Source organism: Mustela erminea, chromosome 2 (assembly GCF_009829155.1).
Source record: "Mustela erminea isolate mMusErm1 chromosome 2, mMusErm1.Pri, whole genome shotgun sequence".
Lineage (NCBI taxonomy): Eukaryota > Metazoa > Chordata > Mammalia > Carnivora > Mustelidae > Mustela > Mustela erminea.
This window is the reverse complement of record NC_045615.1, coordinates 164,890,517-164,904,349: the sequence shown is the minus strand read 5'-3', so window position 1 is coordinate 164,904,349 and position 13,833 is coordinate 164,890,517. Positions and strand designations below refer to the sequence as shown.

Below are 13,833 nucleotides of genomic sequence, written 5' to 3'. Positions count from 1 at the left end.
CGGGTGCTCAGCAGAGCACAGCAGAGTTTTCTTTCTCCTCCTCCTTTTCAGGAGCGAAACGAGCAGCCAACGGCTCAGATCAGGACTAGGAGAAGCTAATCTTCTTCCTGTTTTTGAAGATTTTGTTGTTGATTGATTGATTCAGAGAGAGCCCATGAGTGGGGCAGGGGCAGACTCGCTGCCCAGCAAGGAGCCTGAAGAGAGGGCTCGACCCCAGACCCCGAGATCAGGACCTGATCTGAAGGCAGACGCTTAGACAACGGAGCCACCCAGGCGCCCCAGGACAGGCTCTCTTCGAAGGTCCCGGACTGTAGCCCAGAGAGTGGAGGAAGGACAGAACCTTTTCAGTCACAAAATGCCTTCTGTTGACACAGAACCGGCCTGCTTTCCTCCCCGGCGGTGCGGACGAGCAGCAGAGATCCGTGGCTCTGGCCACCTCTTCCGATTTCCCTTCAGAACACCCCCTCCCTGCACACACTCACCACCGAGACCCAGGGCCTTGGCAGGGCCTGCGCGCCTCTCCCGGGTCCCCCTCGGCGGTTGCTCCTCTCTGGGAGCGTCTTTGCCCACGTGGAACCGCCCTGTCCTGGGGTTCACCCCTCGCAGGGTGTGCCCCGAGGCCAAAGGCTGGGTGATGCAGGGAGACCTTTCAGTTTGGGACGACTCTAAAGGGTCATCCAGCCCCAGAGGTGCCTGCTGGATCTGCTGGACTTACTGGAGGTGAGCTTCTGCCTCCGCCCAGCCTGCCTTCCTCTCCCCCACTCACGAGTAGCCCTTAAGAGCGGTCTCGGGGCCTGGGGGGCTCAGTGGGTTAAGCCTCTGCCTTTGGCCCAGGTCCTGATCTCAGGGTCCTGGGATCAGGTCCACATCAGGCTCCCTGCTCAGCGGGGAGCCTGATTCTCCTCTGCTCACTCTGCCCCATGCTCACTCACTCTCAAATAAGTAAATAAAATCTTTTTTTCCCTTATAAAAGTCATCTCCCGGAGTCTTCTGCATGTGACTCTAGGGAGCCCAGCACAAGAGCACCAGTCCCTGCAATGCCTCGCCTTTCCCCTGTAGCCACAGCCCACTCATCTGACCTCCCAAGGACCCTCTTTCAACTTAAATGATTTCATGTGCAAATCCTGTATGTAAGTGTGTTTTGCAGATTGCTAGCTGTGCGTAAGCATTGTTTGTGTTTGCTGGGCACCAGGTGAACCCTTGGACACCCGTGTTCAAGTCGCTGGGATACCAAGATAGCGCATTGAAGGGGATGGTGGTCTCCACAGTGATTCTGCCTGGATCTGAATCTTGGCCCTACTACATCTCAGTCTTGTAACCTCGGCCCAACTTTGTAACCTTTCCTTTGCTCTGTAAAATGGTGATATTAATGGTCACTTCCCCCTAGAGTTTTTATTAGGATTAAATGAGCCAGTACGTGGAGAGTTCTCAGAATAGCCATGACATATGATTTGCACATAGTATATATTCCTTACTGGGTCCTCACAAGACCCACTCTAGGTATTATAATCACCACCTCCGGTAGACCCCCTCGTGCCCCACCTCCTACTCTGCCCATCTTTTCACACCAGCTCTTGCCGCAGCCACCTGCTGACCCCAGGTGTAACCCAACAGCACCTTGCTCAGCCGGATGCCTTATTTCCTACTTCCTGCCTGGTATCTTTGCCACCTCCACCTGAGATACTTCCAGAAATGCACTCAGCCATGCTGACCCGAGCAAACTGGAGGTGTGAGGGAGCTGATATCCCGTGTGACATCCCTTGGCCAGGACACAGTTAGAGCCAGTGGGAAAACAGCCTTTTCTTTCATTCCTTGAGAGAGTAACTCCGAAGTGTGATCTGTCCCACTGAGGTCCAAGTTCAGGTGTCCAACACATGAGCCCCCTGGTTTGGTTTCCCTCCTTCCCAGAATAGACTACCCCACACATGTTCTTGCCTCAGGCTCTGCTCTTGGGGAACCAGCTACCTGCACACAGGAGGGAAGCAAAAGAAACAAAACGGCGGGTTCAACGCCCAGAATCAGATTGAGACTCAAGTTCAAGGCTTCCACCTCCTGAATGTCGTTCCCTCACACTGTGCCGTTTCGTACATACGCATCTTAACAGGCCTTCAGGAAGCTGGGTTAGGCTGCGTGAGGCCGGGGAGGAAAGAGCTACAAACTCCCAGCACAGCCCCTTTCCTGTGCCTGCACAGAGCTGGTTCCACATGGCTAGAAGGTGGGAGACGTTGGTTCCACCTAACTGAGGCCTGGACGGGACCATGTCAAATCTGTCTTTGCATCACCAGCACTTGTGGCCTGGCATCCAGTAAGTGCTTAGTATGTAACTTGCTGGGTACACAGGTCTGACAATCAAACTGCTGACGGTTTCTTTGTAAAGATGACTTTTTATGTGGCCCTGCTTGTGCCTAGCCTTATTACTTTTTTTTTATGCTGGCTTGGAAGGTACTCTCCAATGAAGACAGAACATTTTTTGAGAGGGGATTGGATTATTTACCTTTGTGCCAAGCTAAGACAGTACAGAATTATGTGTATGAAAATTACTCAAGAAATAGGTGTTTCTTGAAATGACTGGAGACAACCTGATCATCCAGCTGACTGACAGGTGAAGGAAGGAGCGGGGGCCATCGAAGGGGTGAGCTGCCCTGCCGCTCCGCAGAGCACTCTGCCTGTCCCGCCTCCACTTTGGGTTTCCTGTCTCGCCCTCGCAGGGATATGGGTTTGCAACCCCGGTACAGGGTGACACACAGTGGGGTGTTTCCATACAGAAAGCGTAGAAGGAGGCAGCTGGCGCACTTCCTGACCTTCCCGGTGGCTTGCTCGGCCCGTCCCTGCCACCATCCGCAGGGCCCGGTGCCAGCATGACGTTCTGCCTTGCAGGTACTATAAGATCACCGTGGCGCTCATGTGCTTCCTGATCCCCACGATGGTGCCCTGGTGCTTCTGGGGGGAGAGTCTGTGGAACTCCTACTTCTTGGCTTCCATCCTCCGCTACACCATCTCCCTCAACGTCACCTGGCTGGTCAACAGCGCTGCCCACATGTACGGGAACCGGCCCTACGACAAGCACATAAGCCCCCGGCAGAACCTGCTCGTCACTCTGGGTGCCATTGGTGAGTCGGGGCAGTGAGAGCCGATGGGAAGTACGGCAGCTCAGACTTTCTTGGCTGTCCAGTGGTTTTCTGGAGTCCATAAAGAGAGGCCGTGGATTGGAGTCGGCGGGGAGGAACTTGGGCTTTGGTGGTAGAATCTTGGCTCTTGGACAAGTCACCTAATCTCTCTGATTTAGAGTTTTCTCATCTTTGAAATGGGAATCGTGATGTCTACTTCACAGGGGTGTTACGAAGAGTAAGTAAGCTACTAGTGTGCACGGCTTAGGACAATGTCTGCCATACAGTCAGTGATCAGTAATTAGCAGCTACTTTTTTTTAAAAGATTTTATTTATTTATTTGACAGACAGAGATCACAAGTAGGCAGAGAGGCAGACAGAGAGAGAGAGAGAGACAGGAAAGCAGGCTCCCTGCCGAGCAGAGAGCCCGATGTGGGACTCGATCCCAGGATCCTGAGATCATGACCTGAGCCGAAGGCAGAGGCTCAACCCACTGAGCCACCCAGGCACCAAGCAGCTACTTATTTTTACCGTGGAAATGTTCCTGAAGGAGCCATCTCAGGTGACTTTCTTCAAACTGCCCTGACCATTCTAGCCTCCACTGTCCAGTTGTCTGACTGACCATAAGAAAAAAGGCCTGCAATCAGAGAGATGGGAAGAAACGAAAGTGCGGCATCTCGTGGTGCCACAAGATGGTTAAGAGCGAGGCCTCTGGATTCTGATGCGTTTGGTCGGGTCTTGGCTCCCCCACTTTCTCTCCGGGGAAGCTGTCGGACTCCGCCACACCTTGTGTCTTCCTCTGTCAAGCTAAGACGGCAGTGGCATTTACCTGCTGCTGGGGTCGTGGGAGGGTTCGATGAGTTACCGCGTAGTCTTTGCAGCAGGGCTTAGCACGAAATAAGCCTCAGTGATGTTATTTTTATTCCTAGCTTTACAGTGTAAAGCAAGTTACCGGCCCCTTCTGTATTTTTAAAATGAGGATAACTGTGGCAGCTAGCTCAGAGAGGGGGATTATAGGTCTGCACACCCGTTAAAGCCCTCGCCACCGCGGCTGGCGCACCGTAAGTAATAAAGAAACACTGGCTGTACCTTCGTGGAGGCAGCTCGGGCTCCTCAGAAAGCTGGGCCTTGAGCGCGGAGGTGGAAGCCGGAGGGAAGATCCTACTGTAAGGCAGCAACGGTCTCAGTAGCAAGGAGCTTCTGCCGCCGCGTCGGTAGGCTCGCGCACTTACTCAGACCCCAGGATCTTGTGTTGACGGGAGCAATGACAGTGGTTAAATAAGCACCAGTTCAGCCATGGGGACACTGGCTAAGCCGAGAGAAAAGTGTCTTGGAAGGAGTTTCTGAGGCCCCTGCCACTTCCTCCTGTCCCTTCATCTTCCTTTTCTTTCTGTTTATTTTGAGAGAGGGAGAGAGAAAGAGTGAGCTGGGGGAGGAGCAGACTCCCTGTGAGCGCAGAGCCTGACACGGGTCAGTCCCATGACCCCGAGATCATGATCTGGCCCCAGATCAAGAGCTGGACACTTAACCGAGGGAGCCACACACGTGCCCTCTCCCGTCGGCTCGGAGTCAGCACTGGCCGTGTCGCCCCGACTACAGTCTTTTCAGAAGATGAAGGGGACAAGACGGGGTTCCATCTTGTGTAGGGACAGGGGCCGGAGAGCCCAAGGACATGGGCATGGCGCAGGCCCTCAGGAGCCGGCTGTTGGCTTTCTGTGCACCAAGGTCAACAGTGGGCTCCTGGTCGGTTTTCTTCATTCAGGTCCTGGGAAGGCTCCTGTCGCATTGGACTGTGCGGTAGATGGGGGTCCAGCCAGGCTCTCAGTGCGGGTGTCTGCTTCTGAATATAGTGGGGGAAACTCCTCCACATATACTCAGGGGAAGGAAAAACACTACAAATGTTGAGGAAAGAAGGGGCAGGGTCAAGTAGACGGAATTAAAAAGAAAACGGTAAACCACAGATCTGCCCATCGGGTGTGCTCATGGCAGAGCAGAGCCTTCAGCTGTGGTCAGCAGAGCTGGGGGATGGCGAGGACCTACTAGGAAGTAAAGGGGGAGCCTGGGCGGTGCAGTCCGTTGGACATCCGACCCTTGGTTTTGGCTCAGGTCATGATCTCGGGGTCGTGAGATCCAGCCTGGCGTCCGGCTCTGAGCTCAGAAGCTTAAGTAAGACTCGCTCTCCCTCCCCCGCCATGTACGCACTCTCTCAAATAAATAAATAGATAGATTTAAAAAAAAATAAAGAAGTAAAGGAAGAATCTAGCAATTCCTCAAATGGTTAAAACAGTTACCGTATGATCCAGCAACTCCACTCCCAGATTTGGGCAGAAGAGAAGAATCGACGTCCGCACAGAACCTCGCACGTGAGTATTCATAGCAACATGACTCGTAATAGCCAAAACGTGGAAATCATCCAGGCGTCCGTCACCGATGCATGCAGTAAATGCAAAGGGTGCGTCCATACGATGGAAACCTGTTTGGCAATAAGAAGAAATGAAGTATCGACACCTGCTACAACCTCGAAAACTTATGCTAAGTGGAAGAAGCCAGTCCCCAAATCACATATAGTGTGACTTCATTTATATGGAACCTTCAGAATAGACAGATCTATGGGGGTTGTATTAGGTTCTCTAATAGAGAAACAGAATCATTATAAATATATACATATTAGGACACATATATATGTGTACACAATACACACTACACATATACGTGTACTGATATATACACATGTGTACTATTCTATACATACACTCTACAGTTTCTGTGTGTAATACAGTATTATATGTTCCTCATAATAAATCCCCATGGAGATACAGAAACAGTAGGATATCTACAGAGGTAGGTATATCCATGTGTGTAGGATATAGATAGGTATCCTGCTATTTCTGTGTGTGTGTGTCCATGTCCACACGTGGGTGTAAATGTATAGAGAGACGTTTATTATGAGGAGCTCACAGGATTTCGGGAGCCGAGAAATCCCACGGTCTGCCCTCTGCAAGCTGGAGACCCAGGAAAACCAGTGGGATCATTAAATCCGAGTCCTAAGGCCCGAGAGCCAGGGGAACAGATCATGTAAATCCCAATCTGAGGTCAGGGGAAGATGAGATAAATGTTCCAATTCAGTCACTGAGTCAGAAAAAAAGGGCAGATCCCTCTGGCTCCACCATCTGTTCTGTGCAGGCTCTCAACGGTGGTCGACCACCACGCCCCGGCTGGGGAGGGGGATCTGCTTCACGGAGTCCGCCGATTCCGTGTTCTGATCCCAGACGCTCATCTCCTCCAGAGCCACGGGCGCAGACGCGCCTCCTAGAAATGTTTGATCTGGGCAAGCCTTGGCCAGTCGGGGGGGACACGTAAAATTAGCCACGGTAGAGAGAGAAAGTAGGGGCTGGAGGCTTGGGGGATGGTTGGGCCACGAGAGCTCAGGAGTGTGGCGCTTCCCTTTACGTAATGAAAATGTTATAAAATTCATTGTGGTGATGGGTGCACAACTCGGAAAACACTAAAAGCCAGTAAATTGTACTTCAAATGGGTGAATCCTATCTCAGTAAAGCTGTATGAGAGTCAAATGAAAGAAGCCCTGAGATCCCTCCTCAAAATACTTTAATTAAAAAAAAAAGTAAGGGAGGAAAAGCTATTCAGCAGGAGGGGTGGAAAAACCTGTAGCGGATCCGGGACGGTAACAGTCTGCTCTGCGATTTGCTGCCCTGTCCCAGCCACGCACTTCCCGGTCTTCCGGACTGTCCAGCGAGCCCTCGTCGGGTCCCTCCGGCCCACGGAGGCCGTTCTCCCTTCGTGAACAAACACCCAAACGAGGAAATGTTGGGGCACCTGGGGGGCTGGTGGGTAAAGCCTCTGCCTTCGGCTCAGGTCATGATCTCAGGGTCCCGGGATTGAGCCCCACATCGGGCTCTCTGCTCAGCGGGGAGCCTGCTTCCTCCTCTCTCTCTCCGCCTGCCTCTCTGCCTGCTTGTGATCTCTCTCTGTCAAATAAATAAATAAAATCTTTTTAAAAAAAAAAAAAAATGAGGATCTGTTACAGCCATTTAGTATTTAGTTTCTGAAATCCGGCCCCGAAATCGTGATAACATACCTACGGTTCATACGGGGAAATGAACCTCGTGGCTCTGTGCTGTCTCGTTATTTTTCTGCTTGTACTTCGTGGAGCCAGTGCTCTCTAAGGGCAGGCACGAAGTCTGCTGCGCACAGAGCTCAGTGCACGGTGGGACTCGGTCCGTGCAGAGGTGGAGACGGGTTATTTCAATCCCACTGTGTCTTGCAGGCGAAGGCTTCCACAATTACCACCACACCTTTCCCTTTGACTACTCCGCCAGTGAATTCGGCTTAAATTTCAACCCAACCACCTGGTTCATTGACCTCATGTGCTGGCTGGGGCTGGCCACGGACCGCAGACGGGCAACCAAGCCGATGATCGAGGCCCGGAAAGCCAGGACTGGAGATGGGAGCTCGTGAACGTGGGGCCGCCGTCCGCTATGTCTGCCATCGACACCTGAGTTCATGGCTCCTGTTACTGTAGCTCTCTTGCGTTGGATGTGGGTGGGGGCAGAGGGTAGGGAGGAAGCAGAATCTATGGGGTTTGGGAACTTTCTCTTTGTCTCAAAATAATGTCAACTGTCAATGAAAAACATTTTAATGTCACCGTAACTATGATTTAACATTAGAGTGTAAGATGTGATTTAGTCGCTGTAGCTACAGTACCTCAAACACACATGGTCTCGTGCTTGTACGTGATGTTGACCCTGACAGGATGAAGGAGCTTAACACTGTCTCGGGGTGATTCAGGAGAGTGTTAATTTTCTTTTCTAGCAGTGAACCCAGCGCTGTTCTTAAACCCATCATCCGAAGGAGCAGAGAGGCAGCGCAGAAGACAGAAGAGTGGGTCCAGGGGCGCCTGGGTGGCTCAGTGGGTTGAGCCGCTGCCTTCGGCTCGGGTCATGGTCTCGGGGTCCCGGGATCGAGTCCCGCATCGGGCTCTCTGCTCAGCTGGGAGCCTGCTTCCTCCTTTCTCTGCCTGCCTCTCTGCCTGCTTGTGATCTCTGTCTGTCAAATAAATAAATAAATAATCTTAGATAAATAAATAAAGAAAGAAAGAAGAGTGGGTCCAAGTGTCTAAAGAATGTCTCTGCTTTGTAATTACTGCGTGTGTGTAGGTGTGGTGCTGTTGCTTAAGAGAGCAGAACACTTTGAAAGACGACGGCACGGGAAAGGGCTCTCAGACTCTCTTTTTCCCTGTTTGAGCTTATTAATGCTCCACTGTCTCGCTCCAGAAGAGATCTGCCCGGTGCCCAGCCCGCGTCGGGTCCCGATCACGCCCAGCCCGTCCTACGCTTCGGTGCCTGTTTGGCTGTTTGGTTCTGTTATAGAATTAAGTTCAAATCAAAGTCTCGTTTCAGTGTTAGACACCAGATTCGTACTCTAATGGGTCCCAGCCGCTGAGGCAAGTGCTTCCGCTACTCCTGCTAAATAAGCATCTCAGTTTTCCACACCAGGCATCAGATCTTAGTAACAAGTTACCCAGAACTCAGCGTCTGCTAATGTTTCCCCTGCATGCGGCCCTCCTTGATTTTGCAGCAAAACATAAAGCAATCATCATGTAGCTTTTGGATTAAAAAAATCTTCCGTGTGTTAAGTCGCCTTGTAAGGAGCACGTTGAATTAACGGGACAGGGTCTCCTTTGTGTCGGTTGTCAGCGCAAAAGGATGTTGGAGCTCCTTGAGGATAAATCTTTTCAGGAAAGATGTAGGGACTTAAAACTTTGGAAACAAGAAGGGGTGCCAGTAGGAGATCGTCAGAATGAAGTTCTTCACCCAGCAGCTGTTGGACACTGTTGTCTTGCCATTAATAATGTACGAACTACGAGTGACGCACAATAAATGATTCTGAATTCGCTGGTGTTCTTGCCCAGGTGCTTAAATGTTGTTTAGAGGACATCCTCTCAGGGGCCCTTGCTGTGCCACAGTGACCATATGATTTCCACTTGATTCAAGCGCTGGACTAACAAGACAAGGCCTCCAGTGCCCCATTAGCTCTGGGCTGGAGGGAAGGTCGGCTAGTTTTATATTTGGAATGCAGAACCCCAGTGGTGTCATCCCCACTTCTCACTCACCAGAATGGTCATTTGTGCTGCTTCCAGCTGACGAATGGGCACCTCGACTCCTGCCTGTCACCCGAGAGAGCAGGAAAGACACCTTCCCTCCCCGAGCCCCAACGGGCCCCACCAAGAGTGACCAGAGGCACGGGGGATGGGCTCAGCTGTCCCTCCAGTCCTGCCACCCAACTTTTCCCTAGTGCTGCCCCACTCTCTGCCCTTCTTTTGCCCCAAAACACCTGTGTCCCTGCCCTCAGATACAGGCTTCTTGGCCCGCCTGCAGCTGAGTGGGGCTCCAGCCGGGGCCCCCTCTGGGTCTGACTGGCAGGTACCGGCTGCTTTGTACTGAGTAGCGGTGGGGTATAACTGTATTCCGAGTTGAGTTTGGATCAACATGACCTAAAATGATTGGGAATATTTCCGTGGCTCTTTGACCCTTAAATGCACCAGTCATATTGCTTGCCCGTCTAATAGGAAAGGCTACATTTGGAAAAACTATTTGAAGTCTTCTCACAAAAGGAGGATATTCCCCCGTCTAGACCAAGTAAGTCCTGAACCTCACTGCTCTGAACCCAGAGCCATGTATTTAGCTGCAGCAGTGCCCATGAATGAGGACTGGGGTGATTTGCTCAAGGAGTGGATGGAGGCTAGATCACTCTAGAAGCTTCCATGTTAACATTCCCCACAGGTCTCAGCAGCATCTAAGGGAAGAAAGTAACCCTGGGACATGTCTCCTAAGACTATCCAAAATGGCCCTAGAGAGGTTGGGACCTTTTTTTTTTTTTAAGAGGATCAGTTTAAAGTAAGGGGATGTCCTGTCCTTAATCTCCGTGTCTTGCAAGGCTTATTTCAGAAGCACCCACCACGCATCCCGGTGCAGGGAGCCAAGGGAAGTGGTTCCAACAGAGCTTGTCCCCTGCGTGCTACGAGCTAGCCGGGTACGGCAGAGCCACCTCAACTACACTCCTGGCCGGCTGTGTGGCCTTGAGAAAACCAGTCTTTCTGGGTCTAGTTTTCTCATCTGCAAAGGGAGAGGATAAAACCGGACTCTGGCCAAGGTCCATCGAGCTCTAATAGCCATCAGCAGCAACAGAGACAGGGACTTGGCTGACTTTGGGTTTGAAACACCTCTCAAGTTCATGCCCTTCCCTTCTGGGATCTGGGAGGTCAGAATTGAGGGAAATAACTGAGTCTGAGGGGAGAACATGGAGCGAGACTAAAAGGGATGTTCTTGGTAAAAACAAACAAAAAAAACAAAAAATGCATCTGTTTTATTCATTCCCAAAATATAATGAAAAATAAAAATAAACATAATCTATGGAAATCAGTTTGATGAAAGGAAGTACTGCAGAAAGGTCTGGCCTCGTGGAGTAGTAGAAAAACAGCACCGGGCTCAAGGTCAAGACCTGAGTTTGAATTCTCCTCCCTTTTTACGTTGAGGTATAATTGACATACATTATATTAGTTTCGGGTGTAGAACATAATGATTTGGTATTTGCATGTATTGCAAAAAAAGGACACCTGGCTGGCTCAGTCCGTATATAACACAAAATGATTGCCACAATAAGCAGTCTTGTTAACATTGTGGCAGTGAGTTTTTTTTTCTTATGATGAGAGCTTTTAACTTACACTCTTAGCGACTTTCAAATATGAAAACAAGTATTATGAACTATAGTCACCATGCTGTGCATTAAATCCCCGTGACATTTATTTTATAACTGGAAATCTCTATCTTTTGACCAGCTTCACCATTTTGCCCACCCCCACAGCCCACCAGTCTGCTCTCTGTACATATGAGTTCATTATTGAGGTTTTTTTTTTTTATGATTGTACATATAAGAGATCCTACGGTATTTGTCTTTCTCTCTCTGACTTACTTAGCGTAATACTTTCTAGGTCCATCCATGTGGTCACAAATGGCAAGATTTTGAATTCAGACTCGTGACTAATTTGCTGTGTTGCCTAGCACGTTTTCAGGCTGAACCACGTGAAAGTGCCATTTATTAAACTACTGAGGCTCTCTGCATCTCCATATCCTCCCCCACAAAGCAGGAACAGTCACTCATATGTGCTCAGGTAAATCTGGAGGCTTCGAGAACAGGCCTGGCGCATCGTAGACTCCCCGCGAGACATCAGGGAGGGTGAGTCGTGCGTCCCAGACACAAGACAGTGACTGAGATGTGGTCAAATAACCACAGACCGGAAGTGAAGAGGACCAACTTCTAGTTCTGCTTTTGTGAGTAACTAGCTGGGTAGTGAGGGGCAGCAGAATATGCCCCAAATGCCAGTTTGACATAAGATTATTTCCAGTTAGAGGCACTCGAGGGTCACCTGGCCGGCTCATTCTCAGTTGGTAAAGCACGCAACTCTTGATCTCAGGGTTGTGAGTTCGAACGGCATGTTGGATGCAGAGATTTAAGAGAGAAGGAGAGGCAGGGAAAGAGGGAGGCAGGGAGGGAGAAAGACACTTGAACCACAGAGGACCCTCTGACCTCCCTTTCTCTTCCTAAAAGCGGGAGATGAAAGTCGCATGTGAGAGCTGCCCTCTCTGTACGAGGGGGCGGCGTGGGGGTGTGGATGAAACCGTCTTACCACCAGAGACAGGGAGAAGGTGCCAAGACAATCAGTGCTAACGAGGGTTTGCAAGTAACCCTTGTCTCCCTTCAGCTTCTCCACACTCTTCGGTACTTTTCCACAGCTACAACTCTTTGTCCAGTCCGGTGTGTGGCCGCTTGGGCGCAGCCGCTCTGGGCGGCCTCCATTTCCCACGACGGCTCCATGAACACGCAGTACCTCTGTGCATCCCCCGCTGACCTGTCTTTTGTGCACGGAATTCTCAGGCTCAGCCCAACCCTGGAGGCCCGAGCGGACGTGCCGCCTCCCTGCCCCTGGCTCTGCGTCCTGGAGCCTGGGCGAGCCCTTCGTAAAGGAGGGAGACCGGATGGGGCTGTCCTGCCCAGGTACGCGTCGCTGGCCCGGTGTGGGGAAGCCCCGCGCCCTGGCACAGCCTCTGCCCAGCCCCGGGCCTCCCTCTGCGCCGTGGCCTCCGCCAGAGGACAAGCCCCACTGCAGAGTCACCCCTGATTCGCGCAGCTCATTTCTCTCCTCCTCGGGAGCCCGGAGCCGAGACGGGAAAGGACGAGGCGCGAGCCAACGGACGAGAATGAGCTTCTGGGAGCATCTGTGACCTTCGTTTATCCCTTTCCCTCCACGGAAGACCCTGGAAGCCCGCCGAGTTCCCAGGGGCTGCGCCTGTGAAGAACGAGGAAGAAGTCGTCCGACCTTACGACCCGTCCCACGCCCCACCCGTCTGAAGCTCTGTAGTTCGGGTGTTCGGGAAACTCCTTTCCCGCGCGGCACGGAAGTCAGTGAATGACCTGGAAATTCCTCTGTTCTCCCCACGGGGGTACAGCTCAAAGCCGCCCCTCCCCGCCCTCCCTGCCCCCACCACCGCCCCGGGACTTGCAAGTCGGAAGCAACAGGGAGGGAAGTGCGGCCTCTGCCCCTCCCCCACGCCGGCCTGGGCTCCAGCAGCCCCGGGGCTCTGTGACAGCCTCGTCGTGGGCTTCTGTCCTCCCAAGACCCCGCTGCCCAGGGGGGAGTTGTCCGCAGCTGCCTCGACTTACCACGGGTTCAAGAGGAGCAGCCCCGGGGACGGAGGAGCAGCCCCGGGGACGGACTAACAGCCCCGCGGACGGAGGAGCGGACGCAGACGGCGCGGTGGGACGCTCGTCCCGAGAAAGTCCCGCCCTTAGTTCCCAAACCCGCAGTCACCGCACAGAACTGAGGACTCGGCCTTCAACCGGCGGCTCACACCCTGCAAGTCCACGGACTAGTCCTCGTCCCCAACCCCCCGGCTGACCCCTGCTGGGCTGCCCGGAGGGACCGCACCGTCGCGTCCGCACCGTCGCGTCTTGGATGGAGGCACGGCCCGGGCAGGGCGGCCACGCGGTGTCCCGTCCAGCTCTCTGGGAGCCGGTGCTCGCGGGTGTGGCTGTGGTCCAGCGGGGCCGGCGGCGAGGGGCTCCTGCTCAGGCCGTGCGACCGGGTCCGGCGCGGGGCGGGGGGCGGGGGTCCGGCTGGGAAGTGCAACGTCCACAGGATGCGCCGACCGTGCGTGTGGGTGACACGTCCCCAGCCCGCAAACACGCTTCGCCCGCCGCGGCCGCAGCCGGACGACCCCTTCTCTCCGGGCCCAGCGACTGCGCTCCCCGAACCTGAACGCGCTCGAGCCCGCAGCAGCGTCGGGGCTGTTGCCCACGAGCCGGCCCTGAGCCCCCGCGTGCGCCGTGTCCACGGCAGCTCCCGCGCGCTGGACTGTTCTGGCGCGGGCGGATCCGGGGGGCAGGAAGGTCCGCGCCGTAACCACCGCCGGCCACAGTGAGAAAGAGCTCAAGGTGCATCTCTGCCCTTTATGGTTTCAGATCAGTGTTTTGTTTTACTTTTAAGATTTTATTTATTTATTTGAGAGAAAGAGAGGCATGAGCAGAGGGAGAGGGAGAAGCAGTCTCCCCGCTGAGTGGGGAGCCCCAGGCGGGACTCGATCCCAGGACCCTGAGATCATGACCTGAGCTGAAGGCCGAGGCTTAACCCGCTAAGCCACCCAGGCGACCC

General features: G+C 53.0%; 1 protein-coding gene across 1 annotated transcript in view; it reads left to right on the top strand.

Moving 5' to 3' along the window:
- Positions 1-8,087, top strand: part of SCD5 (stearoyl-CoA desaturase 5) — a 148,058-nt gene extending 139,971 nt beyond the window's left edge. The window contains exons 4-5 of the mRNA XM_032334738.1: positions 2,878-3,110; positions 7,393-8,087. Coding sequence (XP_032190629.1) covers positions 2,878-3,110; positions 7,393-7,583 — 424 coding nt within the window. The 3' untranslated portion in view covers positions 7,584-8,087. The remainder of the gene's footprint in view (positions 1-2,877; positions 3,111-7,392) is intronic.
- Positions 8,088-13,833: the final 5,746 nt, after the last annotated feature.